Source organism: Brassica napus, chromosome A3 (assembly GCF_020379485.1).
Source record: "Brassica napus cultivar Da-Ae chromosome A3, Da-Ae, whole genome shotgun sequence".
Taxonomy (NCBI): domain Eukaryota; kingdom Viridiplantae; phylum Streptophyta; class Magnoliopsida; order Brassicales; family Brassicaceae; genus Brassica; species Brassica napus.
Window position 1 is genome coordinate 11064685 of NC_063436.1, and position 19102 is coordinate 11083786.

Genomic DNA, 19102 nt, shown 5'->3' on the forward strand with positions numbered 1-19102 from the left:
ACTTCTATGATTGTTGAACTTAATAGCGTACACGTTCTAAAGATGTGTTAGCTATTGATGACCCATTTTTAGTTACCAGATAAACATACTAACAAATTGTTTTGTATTTGAAGTTTTTTAAAAAGCATTAACTAGTATATAATTAAGCAGCACATTTTTTGTTGTTGGATAAACTATAATCAAAGCTGTCGCTTGTCATCAACATGTCAAGTTCTACCTTGCACGTTATGTGAATTGCAGAAGAAAGAACAGGAAGGATATAATAAACTTAGGTACGTTTAGAATAAACCCTGCACGACACCTTCCATTTGGTCGATCAGCTTTGACTTCTACGTTTACGTTTGCGTTTTTTTTTCTCGTTTACAATGTTTTACGCATTTCGTATTTTGCATTTATAACTTCTTTTTTTTTTTTGAATATTAACTTCTCTTGTTTACGTTTTATATTCTTGATTAGTCTAAGTAATTGACACCAAGATAATGCATATATATAACCCCTTTCTTCCGTTAAACTATCTTCAAATCAATCTTTCCAATTGTGTTCCGTTATCCAAAAATGGGAAACTGTTTTTGAATCACGGATGCATCAGAGAAGATTCTCAAAGCACTTCCCGTCGAAACTACCTTCAAGTTTCCATCACCATTGCCTACTTTTACTCAAGGTTTCTATTATCATCGGTTCTTCTTGTTTCTCTTTCTATCCAGAGCCGGTCCTCGACAAAACCTTATGACAAAACCTTATGAAACATTCGTCTTGCTCAGTCAAAAAAAAAACATTCGTCTTGCTCTTCAAATTTTAAATAGCTAATATATATAATTTTTATGACCCCCAAATTATAGATAAAATTTTATTAATAAGATTTGTCTTAGGGCGTCCTGACTCTATTTTCTGACTATTGGTTTGGTGATTTTGATTTGACTTGCATCCTCAGGTGGCGGGTTTGCGAAAGGAACCATTGACTTGGGAGGTCTTGAGGTTAGCCAAGTTCCGACATTCAACAAGGTTTGGTCTACTTATGAAGGAGGACCAGACAATCTCGGAGTTACCTTCTTCGAACCATCCTCGGTCCCTACCGGTTTTTCCATTCTAGGTTACTACGCACAACCAAACAACCGTCAACTATTCGGTTGGGTACTCGTAGCTAAAGATCTCTCAAGCAACAACACTTTGAAACCGCCTGTAGATTACACCCTTGTCGGAAACACCGAGTCACTCGTGACCAAACAAGACGGACCTGGCTATTTCTGGGAGCCAGTGGCCCCTGATGGATACACAAACTCCTCGCAAAAGCCTCCTCTAGACAAAGTCCGTTGTGTTCGGTCCGACTTAACCGAACAATGTGAAGCTGATACATCGATATGGGATCAAACGGAGTCAAAGTATCAACCCTTAGACCAACCATTAGAGGAACACAAGCTACAGGGGTCTGCGTAGGTACATTCACATGGCAACCTCAAAAGTTTTGCTTCATCTTTATCTTGCTTGAAGAACAAGAAACTAGATTTCTCTACAATGCCTAATGGCTCCCAAACCGGAGTCTTGTCCAACACGTATTCTCCATTGATCTATCTCCACCCGGACGAAGAATATCTACCTTCCTCAGTTAACTGGTACTTCAGCAACGGTGCCTTGCTTTACAAGCGAGGCGAAGAATCAAACCCTAACCCCATCGAACCTAACGGTGCGAATCTTCCACAAGGCGGAGCTAACGACGGATCGTACTGGCTAGACCTTCCTATAGACAAAAAGGGTAAAGAGAGAGTGAAGAAAGGTGACTTGCAGAGCACGCAAGCGTATCTACACGTCAAACCAATGCTCGGAGCAACGTTCACAGACATAGCCATATGGGTATTCTACCCTTTCAATGGACCAGCACGAGCCAAGGTCAAACTCATAACCTTGCCGTTGGGAAGAATCGGTGAGCACATCGGAGACTGGGAACACGTGACGTTAAGGATAAGCAACTTCAACGGAGAGCTATGGAGAGTGTTCTTATCGCAGCACAGCGGAGGAGAATGGATCGAGGCTTGTGATTTAGAGTTTCAAGAAGGAGGAGGAAGCAACAAGCCTGTTGCGTACGCGTCGCTTCATGGACACGCAATGTATCCGAAGCCTGGACTTGTGTTGCAAGGTAACGATGGGGTTGGGATAAGGAACGATACGGCGAAGAGTAAGAAGGTGTTTGATACGGGGTTAGGGTACGAGGTGATTGCCGCGGAGTATGGTGGAGAAGGCGGAGGAGTGGTGGAGCCGCCGTGGGTGAATTATTATAGGAAGTGGGGACCTAAAATTGATTATAGCGTTGAAGATGATGTTAAGAGGATTGAAAGGTTTTTGTTTGGGGCTTTGAAAAGGGCTTTTGTTAACTTGGTGAAGAAGATTCCTGATGAAGTGTATGGTGAAGATGGACCTACTGGACCTAAACTTAAAGGAAACTGGGCTGGTGATGAAAAATGATGTCTATTTATTTACTTTTTCTTTAAAGTGTTTGGTTGATTCTTTGTTATTTATCACCTTCTTTGTATTTTTTTAATGTAAATAAGTTATGTACCACTTTGTTTGGCTGATTTTTTTTTCTTTGTTATGCAACTCTGGTTGATTTACTTAAACCAAGAATATTGGGAATTAAAACAGATGTGTGTATCACATGACACTCTCTTTTTGTCACTATTTTCGTCTCCTAGTGCTCTTCAAATCCATGTAAACTGAAAACTAATTCTTGACATATAAATGTTAACCACTATTCTCTCAGTTTTACAAAGAATATCATTTTGACATTTTTCACACGAAAATAATTGAAATACATTTACATTTTATTAATTACATATGTTCAACTAATAGTATTTGAGATAAATGAAACTATGCATAAAATCAATATATTTGTAATTAATATTAAGCTGAAAATTGTATTTAAATTCTAAAATGACATTTTTTGTAACAAGAAAAAAATGTTAAATGACACTTAATATGAAACAAGTAGTAGTATACAAATTTAAAATATTTTAAAAATTATTATACATAAATAAAATTCTTAATTATTAGAAAGTCTTATTAAAATTCTTACCAAATTATTTAAAACTCCCAAAACTTTAGGACCATTTATAAACAAACAATAATTCATTTCTACATAACATCTGCACCATTTCTACATGTTACTTATAGAATCCGTCATAGACATATGCAAGTGAACCATTAGCAGAAAACTAAATACATACTTTCAAATTACTTGAAACAAAGTTTTATTAAAAAAAAAATCGTAATTTTTTTACACTCAGAAGTCAGAATCTCAAAACCGACTGCTTGTTCATTTGTAATCAACACATGCAAAGATGACACTAATTATGCATACAATTTGCTTTGATGTTATAAGAGTTTCTTTGTTACCTGGCTAGAGATACACACCCACATGGCTCAGATCCACGTCCACATAAACAAGGCCCAAAAGAGGAAACTAGAGTCTACAGCCCATTAAGGTTAGAGATTCTTATCTTCACCGACTCCTCCGCTACGTGCCAATGTTATTTAATTCCTCTTCCTATTAATTATCCACGCGATTTTAAACGGAATATCTAAAAACTAGAGAAAATGGGAGTGGTAGTGATCGATGGATCAACCGTACGATCGTTCGTGGAGGACGAGGAGCAGTTCAAGAAGACCATAGACGAGAGGTTCGCAGCTCTGGATCTAAACAACGACGGCGTTTTATCGCGATCCGAGCTACGGAAGACGTTAGAATCGATGAGGCTTTTGGAATCGCACTTCGGCGTCGATGTGGTGACTCCTCAGGAGGAGCTGACGAGTCTGTACGACTCGATCTTCGAGAAGTTCGATACGGATCAGAGCGGTTCCGTGGATCGGGAGGAGTTCAGATCGGAGATGAAGAAGATCGTGCTAGCGATCGCCGATGGGCTTGGATCGTGTCCGATTACGATGGCGTTAGATGACGATGATGATAATTTGCTGAAGAAAGCGGCGGATCTGGAAGCTTCGAAGCTCGAGAAGAAGGCTTCGTGATGAACGATGATTAAGTGGATGATCTTAGGGATCTTTAAAGTGTTCGTCGTCTTCGTTGTTGCTTATGTTGTTTTGTGATGTAAGCCAATATGAATTAATAAAAGCCTTTTGTGAAATTTGAATTATTGAAATTGTATATGATTAATTAGAAAAGGGAAGATGAATTTAACGAACTGGGAAACAAAAAAATTCATCGCATTAGATTTGAACTCTCGCGAGCAAATACCATACACTAACATACACGCCTTTGCCTCTCGGAAAAGGCGACTTATTGTTTAAAGGTAGCATATTTAATTGGAAACTTTATAAAATTTTGGGAAGTCCAGTTAATCAGCACATAAATTAGGTGAAATGACAAATTTATTTTTATTACTATCATTTTATAAATACACAGCATGCCTTTTATTACGTTGTGACAAAACACAATTATAAGAAGGGAATACCATCGCTTCTCAATGCCACCTCCAAAAAAAATTGGCTCCATATAGAAAATCGCTTACTTGAACTCAGCCGTAAAACGCTACAACAGTGTTAACAACTGAGTTATAGTTACATTAAGGCTGATTTAAACAATGCTGTTGACTTATGAAATATAGACTAACTTCCGTGTATAAATCAGCCGCAAGTTATGATTGATTTACAAAAATATGACTGATTTACGAGATAACGACTGACGTACGAACACAAGTTATGACTGATTTATACATCGGCAGACTGATTTGTCAATATTTTGGCTAAGTTGATAAGACAAGGCTGAGTTATGTTTCTCTGTCTGATTTACTGATCATCGGCTGGCTGGGTTATTAAATTTACGGCTCACTTATGAGAGGTAGTTATGGTTCGTTTACTTATAATCAGCTATAGTGAAGTGGATTTACAGTTAACTCGTCTTAATTACGGCTGACCTATTAGCGAAAGATTAATTACTAAAATATCATTCATTTAACGGCTGAGTTATTTAACGATAGGGTTGACTTAATATTTTCCAGCTTCGTTGCAGCTCATTTATTAGCAAAAAGTTAATTACTGACTTACATTTGTAGTTACAACTAATTTATTTAGACTGAGTTATGTATTCATTTGGTGGCTACCTTACCGATTCCATGTCATCAACTCTTATTTTTCATATCATCAACATGTCAAATTATGGTTTATGTTATAGACGCCGTGTCTTATTCTTCATATTTTTCTTTTTCTTCTTGTTCTTCTTTTTATTCTTTTTCTTCTTCATCTACCTTCTTCTTTTAATACCCAGATCTAACATTTTAAGATACTTTCTTCATCTATTCTTCTTTCCTCATTATGATTCTTTTCATTCATCTTTCTATGAAATCTTATTAATCCGGTAATTACTGTTTCTGCGACGACAAATACATAGATTGAGTTAGTTAAAAAGAAAGAGAAGAAGACGAAGTAGGCAGCAAAGACGAAATAGACAAAGAGGATGATAAATTTTAAAGCCAATTTGATATGTTTGGCGACTCGGATGGTGAGTCATCTGAAGATGATAACTTCAGTTTATACGGTGGGTCTCAAACAGAAGATGAAGATTCACTGATGCTATCTCCTAAGAAGAGAACTCAAAACATTTATGAGCGATTCAAAAAGAATCTGAAGGTTCTAAGGTTTGAGTTATGCCAACAAATTGGATGAGATATCAGTTACTAATTCATATTTTGGCTGAGTTATGTATAAGAAATTCCTGAGTTATGCAAACGAATTGACTGAGTTATCATTGACTAAAATTCATGTTTCGGCTGGGTTATGTATAATTATTGCTGAGTTACGCCAACAAATTGGCTTAGTTATCATTGACTAATTCATGTTTTGGCTGACTTACAAGACAAGCCTAAGGATTTTCGTCAATTTAGCATCTCAAGATTATCAAACATTATATCTGATTATATACATATTTACAAGCCTAGTAAAGAATGTCATAATAAATTCGCTTACGTATGATTTAAATTTTCAATTAATACACCAATATGAATTATATTTAGAATTTTCTAATTTGGAATTTCGTTGAGAATGGTCATTAATAGTCATAAGAATAACTTCGTGGTTTGGCTGAGTTATGTAAGAAATGTCTGAGTTATGCCAAAAATGGCTGAGTTATCAATGATTAAAATTTGTGTTTTGGCTGAGTTATGTATAATAAATGTCTAAGTTATGTCAACGAATTGGTTGAGTTATCAGTGAATAAAATTTGTGTTTCGACTTAGTTATGTATAATTATTATTTTAGTTTTGATAGATATGTCTTTCGTCATGACGTTTGAAAATGATCAGGAATGAAGCGCTAACTCATCCCGACTCCTTAACCCATCTTTCTCAAAGAATATCCAGAATTGCTTGCGAGAGGGTTTGTAAAAATTTAAAACCATGTAACAGTTGTTCTGTCAAGAAAGGCACTCGCACCAGGGTTTAGAACCGTGGTGGTTGTGGGAGGGCGAGCATAATAGATACCTTCTCACCTTAAAGGAGAGGAACGGTAGAGACGAGTGAGACGAGGAGGAGACAAGGTGGGAGAGAGATGGGAGCGATGAGAGAAAATTAGTAAGAAGAAGAAGAAGAAGATTCGTACAGAAAAGAAAAAAAAAATGAAAAAAGATCTGTTGATAGAGAAAAAGAGAGAGAGGAGAACAAATAAAAGGAATAAATGTCAACCTTTAGATCGAAGTTAATCCAACAGCTCGAAGTGTGATCCATGTATCTTAATCTGATTAGTCAGAAAATTGTCTTTTTTTCTCTATTTTTATTTTTGCTTTGGCCTTCCATATTTGATAATTTGTTTTGTACGTAATTTTTCTTAGTTATATCTTATTTCAGAATTTATATTTTGTAGTTTAAGGTTTTATTTTTTGAACTCAATACATTGATATTTATTTTAAGAATTGGTGTTAAAGTTTGAAAATATTAAATTAACATTGCAGAGAAGACGATTGCTGAAAAGATTTCGAAGAAGACAATGTCGACTTAAACGACGGTGAAGATTTAATCGACGAATGAAGTTTTAAGTTTTTTTTAACAGCATAATTTTTAAGTTAAACTTCCTTTAATTGAGATCACAATTATTAGTGACGTGGATTACAGTTATTACTGACAAGAATTTGTTTATTATTTTAATTAACTTTTAATTATAAATAATCAAAAAAAAAAACTAACCAAGAGGCATTATTGTAATACTAGGGGTGTACACTATTTAAGTAATTTTTAGAAAATGTATGTTATTTTAGTCATATCACAACTTTTATATACTAATTGAGTAATTATCCCTAATATTTTTATGGACCACATATTTTTCTTCCAAATATCTTTTAAGAATATCTATTAGAGCATTCCTTAAGATAAATCCTTAAGGTTTTGGATTAAACAAACATTAAAAAAACTGGACGAGCGAAGGATTAATCCTTCGTTAAGAGAACGAAGGAGCAAGTCCTTCATGCGCTGGCAACAGCTGATTGGTTCCGGTTTAGGGTTGGTTTGGTTAGGGGTGGAAATAACGCGAGCCGCGTCATTTTATCGTTTCAAGGAAAAAAAAAAAGCAGAGTCGAGAGAGAGGCGATAACAGAGGCGATTCGCGATCGACTTTCTTCAAGGTGAATCCAAGCTTGTAGTTTATTTTTTTTCCTTCTCTGGTTGATGCATGTCGATTTCATCACTAGATAGGGTTCAATTGTTTGGTTTTAATAGCTTTAGGGTTTCAAATCAGATTTGGGATTTCAATCGAAATTAGGGTTTTCTTCTGGGTTTAAAATTTTCTTCTTTTTGAATTCGCTTGTTTGTTGTTAACGACGCGATTAAAGGTTAGTTATTGGGAATTTATATAGATTTGTAGTTTTCTTCTCGGTTTGCTCTTGATACTCATCTTCTATATCCTCTTGTCTACCATCTTTGCTGACCACTCTAGGTGTCTCTCTTTATGTCTCTCGATTTTATTGGACTTTTTGGATTTGCTTCTTATCATCACCGTTTATGTTTCATATTGATTCGTCGTATGTTTTGAACCCACTACCAGAGTTTAGGAATGTTTTAGTTCTTGTCTTTGTTACGGATTATAATTCTTAGTTTTGCTTTTTGTAGTCATGTTTTACTTTTGCTTGTTGTATGTATTGCTCGAACACTGATTATCTTTGTGATTGTTGTTGTGTATCTTCGCTTACTTGATTTTTTATTTCAGTTTTTATAAACATGGGCCAAGACTATAGCTACACCCAGCCTTCATCATCAGATGAGTTTGATAATACATCACTTCTTCTTGCGGAAGCCGCTATGTACGCCGATGAAGCTGAGAGTAGCTACAACCGTGCTCAGCCGGTTCACTACCCACCTCAGCCGGTTCAGAACTTCTGCGGAGGACATGCTACTGCGGAGGAGATGCTTGACTTTCAGACACAGCTGAGGCTGCTTAAGGATCAAGTTAATGAGACTCACCAGAACCTGGGTAAGCTGGAGAAGACCGTGTGTGATGAGTTATCGCAGAAGAAAGCGTTGGTTACAAAATGCTTTGCATTGGTAGTTTGTCTTCTGTTCTGCGTTTTGGTGTTAATTCTTGGAGGTTAGTTTCATTCGTTCTGTTTTTTGAATGTTTTTCTTGTTATTTTTTTTAAAAAATTAACCTGTTTTATTGGATGTTTTCCAGGAAGAGCTTTGAAGGATTACAAGAAGAGTATCTGACCTCGACACTGTCTTTAAGGTTAGACACTGTACAACATCGTACTCTCTTAGAAAAATAACTGACAACGCTGCTGTCTTTAAAGTGAAACTCTTTGTGTTAAATGCTTTTAACCTTCCTAAATCCTCAGATTTGATTGGTTATTAAACGTTATTACAATGGTACTTGTTTGGTTGTAGAGAACTTATTGGTAAAATGTTTCTAGTAGAGAAACATTTATAAGTGAGATTTGATTGGTGATAAATGCTATCTGCTCTAACTACTTAGACTAAAACGTTATTACAATGGTACTTGTTTGGTTGTAGAGAACTTATTGCTAAAAGTGAGATTTGATTGGTGCTATCTGTTCTAACTACTTAGATTTAATTGGCTTTAAATTCTTACTTGTAGCTCGCTTATATAAGGCATGTGTAGTCAATGTATAAGGCGTAGATTTGATTGCTGATTCCTTTTTCTTACAATGAATAACACCGGTGGTTATGTTAACCTCATGTATAGTCAATGTTCTATTGACCTTGATTCACCCGAACGAGTTTGGCTCGGTAGCCAAGCTACCGAGCCTGTTGTCGAGTCTGGTGAGCCTGTTGTCCGGTCTGGTGAGCCTGTTGTCGACTCTGCTATCAACAGCCGGAGGAAATGGACACCGCAAGAGGATAAAATACTTATTGGTGCCTGGCTCAACACCAGTAAAGATCCAGTGGTGGGCAATGAGCAGAGAGCTGGTAAGTTATGGCAGAGGATTATCGAGTACTACAATGCAAGCCCTCAACTCGTCGGGACAATACCGAGAGAGATTATTCCGGCCAAGAAGAGGTGGGGTAGGATTAACGATCAAGTCTCCAAGTTCGTTGGTTGCTATGACCACGCTATGAGGGAGCAGAGAAGTGGTCAAAATGATGATGACCTCATGAAAGCTGCACTAGACTACTTCTTCAATGATCAAGGCCACAAGTTCGGTCTGGAACACGCCTGGAGGGAGTTGAGGCATGACCAGAAATGGTGCTCCACTATTGTCGATAAAGACGGTAGGAAGGAAAAGCGGAAGCTAGTCTTGGAGGTTGATACAGACGAGGAAGTGGGACAACAAGAGGGGAGACCGATCGGGGTCAAGGCTGCGAAAGCAGCTACAAAGAAGAAGAAGAGTGGTAAAGAAGAGGAGTTGTCACATCTACAAGTCATCATGGAGATGAAACAAAATATGTCTAACCAGAAATTACTCCATCGTTTATTAGCCAAAAAAGAGCCATTAACTGAGTTGGAAACATCTCTCAAACTCAAACTTATGTCTGATATGGTATGATGTTATTCTTGTTTGTTTGCGTAGTAGATACATGTCGGCTTGTGTTGCTTTGCAAAGTCTTTTATTACAATGGTACTTGTTGCGTAGATACATGTCGTGTTGTGTTGCTTTACTAAGTCTTGTCTTTTTGTTTCAGGTTCAACAGTAGGACATGTGAACCAAGTCACGGGTGAATTTGGAGTTGTGAAACCAAGTCACGGGTTTGCTTTGTTTCCATCACTTCTTCCTTCACTTCTATAAATTTGTGTCTCGTTTGCTTTGTTTCCATCACTTCTTCCTTCCTTCCTTTTATTTCCATTTGCTACTACTCTTGACAAGAAGGTGTAATCTTGTTGCTACCAAGTTGTTGTATTCACTAGCTTCTGTTTTAATTAGGTAACTCTATCTCTTAACGACTTCTTGTAATATATTTGACTTGCTTAAGTTGATGTAATGTAACTTGCTTCTGCATTAAGACTCATTTATATTCGGATAGCTTCATTTGATGAAACAATCATGTAGTAATTGTTTTAAAGAAACGGATCACTTCATTTGATGAAACAATCATGTAGTAATTGTTTTAAAGAAACGGATCACATCATTTAACATGAATCGCAATCTAACAAGAAAAACATGAAAACGGATCACTTCATTTTGCATAATTATTACCGATCATAGTCTATATAAAATATATTTGAGTGTTTAAAAAATTTAAAAAATTTGTTAAATGATAATTTTAGAATTTTAGAATTTGAGTACTCCCTTAATAGTTGATAATTTTAGAATTTTACAAGAATTTCTTGGACCAACCACTTTGAGATTACAAGAATTTTACAAAAAATTTTAAAAAAAATTAGTGGCAAGTCTTTTTAAAGGTTGTACATAATTTTATTATTTTCCGAACCAGGATATCTAGATATGTCATCATCGAGTTCATCCGATGAAGTCGATGAAAGATTAGACGAAATTTGCGACGAATACTTGGAAGAAACATACAACGACATAGTGGAGGCCCAAAGCAGACCGCAAAGGAGACGTGCTTATGTAGAACGAAACCGCGAAACAGGACAAGACCGCTTATGGAATGACTATTTCAGCGAAGATGCGACATTCTCGTCTCAATTATTCAGACGCCGTTTCCGCATGAATAAGAGATTATTCTTGCGTCTTGTTCATGGTCTATCAGAGCGCTTTCCATTTTTTCAGCAAAGAAGAGATGCGACCGGGAGGTGGGGTCTTACTGCACTTCAAAAATGTACTGCAGCTATTCGTCTGCTTGCTTATGGTACTGCGGCTGACACCGTTGACGAATATCTCCGACTTGGTGAGACCACTGCACTTTCATGTTTACATAATTTCAGTGACGGAATAATACAATTATTCGGAATTGAGTATCTACGACGACCCACACCGGAGGATCTTCAATGACTACTCGATATTGGAGAGGCACGAGGGTTTCCTGGGATGGTCGGGAGCATTGACTGTATGCATTGGGAGTGGAAAAATTGTCCAACCGCTTGGAAAGGTTAGTACACACGTGGATCAGGAAAACCGACAATTGTCTTAGAGGCTGTAGCTTCACAAGATCTTTGGATATGGCACGCTTTTTTTGGTCCTCCAGGTACCTTAAATGATATCAATGTCCTCGATCGGTCTCCTGTTTTTGATGACATTTTACAAGGTCGAGCTCCCAGGGTAAAGTATGTGGTCAACGGACACATGTATAAGTTGGCGTACTATCTGACAGACGGTATATATCCAAAATGGTCAACATTTATCCAATCTATCACCCTCCCTCAAAGTCCTCAACAACAGTTATTTGCTAAAGTCCAAGAAGCAACCCGAAAAGATGTGGAGCGGGCTTTTGGAGTATTGCAAGCTCGATTTGCGATTGTGAGAAACCCGGTAAAAACTTTGGAAAAGGAAAAGATAGGGAAGATTATGAGAGCATGTATCATACTCCACAATATGATAGTCGAAGATGAACGGGATGGATACTCTCGTATTGATATATCTGAATTTGAAGAAGGAGACGTCCCCAGATGTTCAGAGGTGGAAACGGAGAGGCCAACAAATCTGAATAATATCTTTCCGAGTCGGAATGATCTTCGTGATAGGCAAATGCATGAACAATTGAAAAATGATTTAATTCAAAATATTTGGAATAAATTTGGTGATGAAGATTAGGAATTATTCTATCTTTATGTAAAATTATTTTTTTTTCTTTACTTGTTGTATTTTTATGTTTAATTAATGTATTTTATGTTTAATTATTGTATTTTATGTTTATTTATTGTATTTTATGTTAAGTTATTGTATTTAATCATCTAATATATAAAATTTATATTTCACTAAACCAAAAAAAATAATAATAATAAACTAAGGATTCCAACTTAGGGATCACCATTGTACACACATTTCTCACAAGAATCCTTAACTATTAAAAAAAAAAAAAAAAAAACTATTATTCTAATCCTAAAGACTCCACAATGAGTACCACCATTGTGGATGCTCTTAGGTGAAAGACAGATATTACATACAAGTGTTTTGAATTTAACACGGCATATTAAAAATCCACTCAAGTTGACTTGACAAAATGTCTACGGTATATCAGGCATTCTTAATTAATCTGACAATTCAACGCTCATCAGAGTTATTTCTGGCAATAGTCAGTCCAAAGAATATCATCAGCATCGTCTCTGACATCTGTCTAAGTGTTAATATAAAGCTCGATATATATAGCAAGCTATAGAACAAGCGAATGACGACCAAGACCGAGTCACCTCGAATTCAAACAGTTACTCAACAACATGAGATTTGAAAAGCATATAATGGAATGAGATAAACAATAGTAAGTTTTATTTCTTACCTTTTTTATGGTCCAACCCTACAAGTTAGATAAAAACAAGTTAGATATCATTTGTTGAGGTCAAAACAAGTATCTATGTGATAAGGAATTTAGACCATTGTTTCATGAGGTGGCATATGATGGATAATCACTACATTTATTATTTTAAAGTCTCCGAAAAAGGAAATACGAAAACTTAGAGATACGCCAACTATATCAGATACTACGAAGGTTCTGACATCAGTATTTAATAGCCATAGATTATGGGAATCTGAAGAAAAATAACATCAAGAATAACTAAAAATTTCTGTCAATCACCATTTCTTCAATGTCCAATACTAGCGACAGAGGCGGCAATCAATTGGAATATCGGGATTACACTTGTAATGAATGTAACATCATCATGACCATCCTCTCTTCTTCTACTTCTCCTTCTCCATACTGCCCCTTATGCAATCTAGTTTCTACTTTTTCTTCTTCAACCCCTTTTGAAGTTGGTCCTGATGATCATGAAAACGAAGACGACGAGGAACTGATTCCAACCGTTGAAATCTCATCTTCAATGTTGTGTTGTTCTTCCTCAGACGACTCTACTTTGCCTTGCGCCATATGCAGAGAAGATTTCGTGATTGGAGAATCTGCTCGGAGATTGCCTTGCGACCATTTATACCATAATGATTGCATTACTCCTTGGCTCACTAGTCATAATACATGCCCTCTCTGTCGGTTCGAGCTACCAGGTGCATCTAGTGGAGACGACAGTGGTTTGACCATGTGGTTCGATGCGTTGGCGTTAGAGGATGACTTGGAAGAAGATATGGGAACCGTCACGCTCGATTTGTACCAAAGTTTGGAAGGCTAGAATTGTATGGATTAATGGAATGGTTTTAGAACATTTTCAAATCTATATAGTAATATAGAATTACTTTGTTCTAAGATATACTTCCAAATCTATATGGATTTACCTTGTCTTAAGCGAATATTCATATATTTATAAAATAAAAAAAAAATATTTTTTTTGGCATCTATAGATTATATTAAATTGATGAACTGTAGCTCTTACAAACCTGAGCCGGCAAAAAAAAATTTTTTTCTAGAACCATAACCTCGTGAGGCAAAAATTTCTCCACGGAAACAAGATCGAAACCAAACATACTATATAAATTTTAAAAGCAAAAGTGAGCCGGAGTATTAAGAACATGTAGGGCTACAACATAATCATTACTCAAGCGAAGCTAGCTGCAGAAAATCCTGATAAACGTCGGTTAAATACCAAGGAATAGCATAACAACTCAGCACCAAAGCTTGGCAATGAACAATTAAATAATCAAACTCCAAGGTTAAATGAGACCACCTTATCGAGGACAAGCCCCAATATAAACACACACTCCACAGCCACGAGCCCTCACCAAGGACTCTTCTAACACTTTGATAGAACCCTAGCCACGGTTCTGTTCATGAAATCACTTGAGGAAGGAATGGATAATCCTTGTCTACGAGAAGGTCGTGGAAAAATCACCCTGGGTATATGAAACCCAACACACAGTCTGCACTTAGGACGATCTTCAAGGAGATAGGCGATGGAGCTTTGGATTGGAGCGTGTGGCTTGAACCTTGAGTATATTAAACCCAACACCGAGAGCCTAACTTAAGACGCCTCTCTGATCTTCAGCTGGTCGAAATGGTACCGCAAGATAGGATGGAATTATCTTGATAAACCGATTTGATCTCGGAATCCACCAAAGATCGAAGGAACAAACCAGAATCACTTCTCAAAAAAATACATGGTTTTTAACACAAACAAGTCTGATTTATTCATGGCAAACTTAGGCCTTTTTATAGAGTTTTACAGACTTAGGAAATCGAATATAAAGTACTAAAAACAAGACATATCAACCATCTCTCAAGTTGGCTCGTTCCAGGCTTGATCTAGCTCGACTGATCTCTTCCTCATGACTCCTTGGACGAGTGAAGTGTCCATAGTTGGTCCAACTGAGCTCACAAATCGTAGGAATCATTCTAAGCAAAGTTTGCACACTCGGGTCGCCCATATCGCCTTGCTTGCTGGTTGGACCAGACAGCTTGATGGTTGAAACGTCTGAATAGATAGCTAGATTGTCTGTCTCGTCCTGAACGATGGTTGAGCTGATCAGGATCACATCACACTTCCTCGATCGAGACAATTCCTCCACCAGAAGTTCAATGAAATTTGAGCTCAATCCAAGACAAAACACCAACCAACCTTCAACAACAACCGCCAATGAGTAAGGAAAAGAAGACCGAGAATCCAAATCACCATTGACCAACCCGAGAAACACCTCTCCAGCTCGATGGAATAAGTAATAACCCTAATCAGAGACTAACAAACGCCTCTCCACCATTTTTTCTTTTTTTTTTATAATGAATTTCTATTTTGCATGAAAAAGAAAACGTTACATGGAGTCTATTAATGCCAAAGTAGCCCAAATATACTTTCTCCGTTTATTTTTTTTACAGTTTTCATGTATATTAAAAATATAAAAACATTCACAATTAAATTGTTATTGTTTTTCTGTATATATTTTCCAGTAATATCAACCAATAATATTATTTCTACAAATCGATGTGTGTGATTTTTGTAACTCTTATGTAATTTTAGATTTCCAGATATTTATTGTTAAATTCTTATGTAGTTTTGTAGAAATAATACACTTATACACATATTAATATGTGGTCATATTGAAATGTCTCGAAAAATAAAATACACTTGCGTGTGTCAGTTGTCTAAAACATCTCGACAAATATAATTCTATTCCAATCCAACTCTCCAAAAGATCTAAATAAGTTTTAGAAATAAAATTAAATCACACAGCTTACGTAAAGTCAACGGAGGTTAAATCCAGGCTGCGCCTCTTGTTGCTCCTTCGGCAAAAAAAAAAACGTCAACTATTATTCTGTGTGCTTGCAACGTTTTTTTGTTGGTTTGTATGTCACTTTTGTAAATTAGTAACCAGTTAATCAAAAGAAAACAAACGAGAAAGCAGTTTTTTTTTTCGTTTTACAAGCACCATGACAATACATATGCGTCGACACTCGATGCCTCAGACATGTATGAGGCCATGTATATATATCAGTACATGTAAGTGTGTTAGGTTAGTTTCACTGGCTAAATGTTCGAATTCAAATTAGATACGATTATATGAAACCTAATAAGATGAATTTAGTACTGCAGTTTTCACTTTTATAACATTTGCACCATCAAATTGAAGCAAATTAACTAAAGGAGGATTAGAACTAGGTCGGTATTCAAGTGACAGTTTCCTGTGTCACATTTTGACCACATGCTATAGAAATTGATATCAAAGTTTCATAGTATGATCTGACTTTCCATAAATTAATCTTGTTATAAGTTATGGCAAAGTTAAAATTCTTCAAACGATGTCACTAGCCAAAATAATATAACCAGCCCTATTTTAAAATAGAAACATCATCATAAATTGATAATTAATTAGTTTTCTTATACAGGAACTACAGATAACCCTAAATCCCAGAAACCAGAAAAGATCAAACATGCCGACTCCTCCCTGCCCCAGAAAACAACTCCAACTGGTGACCAAATTAAGATATAAATATATGGCACACGCAACCGATGCTTAGGTAACTATATTAAAAAAGACTATAGTCTTGATTTCTCGTCATTTGGTTGGTTGATCACAAATCACTCATAAAACAAAACTAAAACGTTCGCATGTAAACAATATGATATTTATACACTCAAAACTTTATTTAAATCAAGTCGTTGTTGTGTGCTTGTATGTCATGGAGGGCAGGTCCGTCGCTGTTTCGTCCAAAACCTTATTTATCATTTTGATATTCAAGTTTGTTGTTAATTAATGTTTTTTTGACTTACCAACAATCCTATATTCTTAAATTTTTATATAACTCTACATATATAATCACCCTACGGCCGCAGTATCGTTCCACTTTTTAAATGGTGAGAGAATCCATGGAGGTTAATCAATATCATCAAAGTTTTAATGAAGCTTCGAGTTCTAGAGTTTCCTTAAACAAGAATTCACAAGTAATATCCAAGATCAAGCCCAAGATTCGCATCATCCATATATGCGCACCGACGGTAATCGAGACCGACGTCAAGAACTTCCGTCCACTCGTCCAAAGTCTAACCGGAAAACCCGCAGCCCGAGAGGCAAAAACCGGTAAAAAGAGTGCCAGACCGAGAATTCCGAGGTCGCAAGAACCGGTTTGCGGAGATCATCAGGCGGTTAATAAGCTTACGGGTTTTACCGGTTTATTAGCAAACGAAGGAGACCATCGGGTAAAAGAAGAATGGGGATCCGGGGATCAGACTACTTCAAACACAAACACATACTTTGACCTAGAAGGTTTGATTAAAGATGCAGGAGAATATTACTTCTTCCCATGAGATCTTCTTCTTCCACAAACGAAGAAGGTCATGTTTTGGGAACATAGGCATATAATTTGTATGTAGATATTTATATAAATTTTGAATTCAATTGGTATGATGAGAAACTAAAACTTTGGTAAACTGAACTTGCCAAGGCTGAGGGTTGTAATGAGATTTAATTTAGGTGCGGCCCTTCACGGAGAAGTGACTGTATCTAAGTAAGTTGGGGTCGACGTTGGTCAATAAACCTTAGTTGTTTTGATATGTACGTAACTTCATTGATGAGCTACTCTTGAATGTGTAATAATTCTTTAGTGTGCGTATGTGATTGATTATGATGTATGCTATATGGAGAAAAAGTTTGTATGGTGCTTAAAACAAAGATTGGCTAGCTAGCTAGTGGTTCATTTTATAGATAATCGAGTGTATTACATATCGTCGGTTAAGTTACACTCATACAAAATGATGCAGAGTGAGGAATTTAACTCTAGTTCTAAATTAATTACAGATGTGTGTTCACATTTTAGTCTCTGGGGTGCAATTGGATTACAAATTTTTGGAATAAAATTGTATGAAAAAATGTATTCCATGCATAAAACTGATAGGATTCTATTCCTTATTCCATTTATTTGCATTCTATTTTTTTTAGTTCAGTTCATTCTTAATATTGATAAAATTGATAACTAGTTACCGCCTTTATATATTTTTTTCATCTCAATATTTCTTCCTTTTGGTTATAATTAGTTTTTAACCTATTTTATCGATTGTTCAATTAGTATTTGTTATTAGGTTGTATAATTGATATAGATTCCTCATCCAGTGGAAACCCTATATCAATTAGTATTTTATGTAGGAGAACATGATCAATGCAAATTAATACAACTGAATGCAAATTAAGTACAACTGAATGCAGACTAACTGATATAGGTTTCCGCTGATAGAATAGATATTAGATTGTACACAGGTTTCTTAATTATTATGTTACTCTAACCTTTCAAGCATTAGGATTCACTTGTTCATCCGACTGGTGACCTTTTCGGGAACACGAGGAACGAATAGGAAAGGAATGTATAGGAATAAAATTGTAGGAATGAAAATGAGTGATTGTTCCTTATCAAATTTAACAAGGAATGCTTTTGTTCTATATTTTTCTACATAAAAAGGAATGGAGAGGAACAAGAAGGAAAAACTATTTCTCGTGAATAGTGATTTTTTTTGGGAATGATAAGGAATTCTGTGTTTTTTTTCGTTCCTTGGTCACTATTTAAAGCTAGTCTATTTAGGCAAAAAAATGATAACTATGTCCTATTAGGCTAATTCTTATTTTGTACTATTTTAAAAATAAATCAAATAAATAGTTTTACAAAAAAAAAAAATAGAAAATAATAACTATTGTTGAAATACCTATATTAACTTAGTGGGGTTTTTTCAGCTCTAAAAATATTTAAATCATGATTTCAAATTTTGTTATACGGAAAGTGGAATTGGTGTTCTACAAAGTGAAAAATGAAATCCACTTTTTCATTTAATCTTCTAAGTTTAGAATTTGTGATCTACATAAATTATAGTAACCTAAAAATATTTGAAATACACATTCCGCGCTTAACCTATCGCTCTAAAATCAATAGAAATCGGCATCTATACATTACTATAAATCTAAAATCAGTAAAAATTGGAATCTACGCATTATTATAAATCTAAAACCTGTAGAAATCGAGTTTAAATATGTTTATTGAATTCTACATATAGTGAATACAAATATTTGGACCGCACAAAAAAAACAAAACAAAAACCGACACTTGCTTGGGATATAGTGTAATGGGACATAATTATCAATATGTTTGCTTGAAGGAAACAATTTCCCGAGTATATAAGACAATTT

General features: G+C 35.8%; 4 protein-coding genes and 2 pseudogenes across 4 annotated transcripts; all 6 read left to right on the top strand.

Annotated features, from left to right (window-relative positions):
* Positions 1-203: 203 nt before the first annotated feature.
* On the top strand, positions 204-2670 carry LOC106443636 (annotated as a pseudogene).
* Positions 2671-2763: 93 nt separating this feature from the next.
* LOC106438216 lies at positions 2764-4139 on the top strand. The gene has a single exon (XM_048775832.1). The coding sequence runs from the start codon at positions 3586-3588 to the stop codon at positions 4012-4014; it is 429 nt and encodes a 142-aa protein (XP_048631789.1). The 5' UTR covers positions 2764-3585; the 3' UTR covers positions 4015-4139.
* Positions 4140-7349: 3210 nt separating this feature from the next.
* On the top strand, positions 7350-10438 carry LOC111214057. Its single transcript, XM_022716035.2, has 4 exons — positions 7350-7612; positions 8194-8571; positions 8656-8709; positions 10125-10438. Exons 2-3 carry the CDS (start codon positions 8205-8207, stop codon positions 8688-8690), a joined length of 402 nt encoding a protein of 133 aa, XP_022571756.2. The 5' UTR covers positions 7350-7612; positions 8194-8204; the 3' UTR covers positions 8691-8709; positions 10125-10438.
* LOC111214441 (glutathione S-transferase T3-like) lies at positions 9149-10228 on the top strand. Its single transcript, XM_022717313.2, has 2 exons — positions 9149-9833; positions 10125-10228. The coding sequence occupies exons 1-2, from the start codon at positions 9149-9151 to the stop codon at positions 10226-10228; spliced, it is 789 nt and encodes a 262-aa protein (XP_022573034.2).
* Positions 10439-12447: 2009 nt separating the features above from the next.
* Positions 12448-14153, top strand: LOC106443637 (probable E3 ubiquitin-protein ligase RHC2A). Its single transcript, XM_048775833.1, has one exon. The coding sequence runs from the start codon at positions 13144-13146 to the stop codon at positions 13675-13677; it is 534 nt and encodes a 177-aa protein (XP_048631790.1). The 5' UTR covers positions 12448-13143; the 3' UTR covers positions 13678-14153.
* A 1994-nt stretch (positions 14154-16147) lies between these two features.
* LOC106441902 lies at positions 16148-17285 on the top strand (annotated as a pseudogene).
* Positions 17286-19102: the final 1817 nt, after the last annotated feature.